Source organism: Egretta garzetta, unplaced genomic scaffold (genome assembly GCF_000687185.1).
Source record: "Egretta garzetta isolate BGI_Z169 unplaced genomic scaffold, ASM68718v1 scaffold69, whole genome shotgun sequence".
NCBI lineage: Eukaryota > Metazoa > Chordata > Aves > Pelecaniformes > Ardeidae > Egretta > Egretta garzetta.
Window position 1 is genome coordinate 1241472 of NW_009260790.1, and position 479 is coordinate 1241950.

The 479-nt window shown below is 59.9% G+C and overlaps 1 protein-coding gene across 1 annotated transcript in view; it reads right to left on the reverse strand.

The window, feature by feature from the left end:
• Nucleotides 1-474, reverse strand: part of LOC104133138 (protein FAM50A-like) — a gene marked incomplete at its 5' end in the record, with an annotated part of 15305 nt that extends 14831 nt beyond the window's left edge. The window contains one exon of the mRNA XM_035901849.1: nt 4-474. Coding sequence (XP_035757742.1) covers nt 4-474 — 471 coding nt within the window. The remainder of the gene's footprint in view (nt 1-3) is intronic.
• Nucleotides 475-479: the final 5 nt, after the last annotated feature.

Consider the following 479-nt stretch of genomic DNA (forward strand, 5'->3'; position numbering starts at 1 on the left):
GACATCGTCATGGACGTCGAAGTTAAAGAGGGGCCCACTCTTGCCGCGGGCTTTGGTGACGATGAAGTCGTAGAAGCTGTGGTGATGGGGGATGATGAGATCCTCCTTGATGTACATCAGCTGCTCCACCCCCGCCGACCGCAACTCGCTGAAATCCCGGCGCAGAATTTCCAGCGCTTTCTGCAGGAATTGCTGCATCGTGTTCCCCTTCTTCATCTTCACCGTCCGCCGGTGCCCGGAGCCGTCCCAGTAGCTGAAGGTGATTTCGATCTCCTCATTTTTGATTTTCTCCTGCTTGGCCTCCCACTCCTGGCGCAGCTCCTCCCGGAGCCCGTTCTCCTCCTCCTCCCGGTCCCGGTCGGGGAGGAAGCTTGTGTCCACGTCCGGATTCTTCCCCAATTTTCGCTTCTTGGGGGGCTCCTCGGGGGCCTCGCACTCGGCATCGTCTTCCTCCCCGCCTTTCTCCTCCTCCCCCTCAG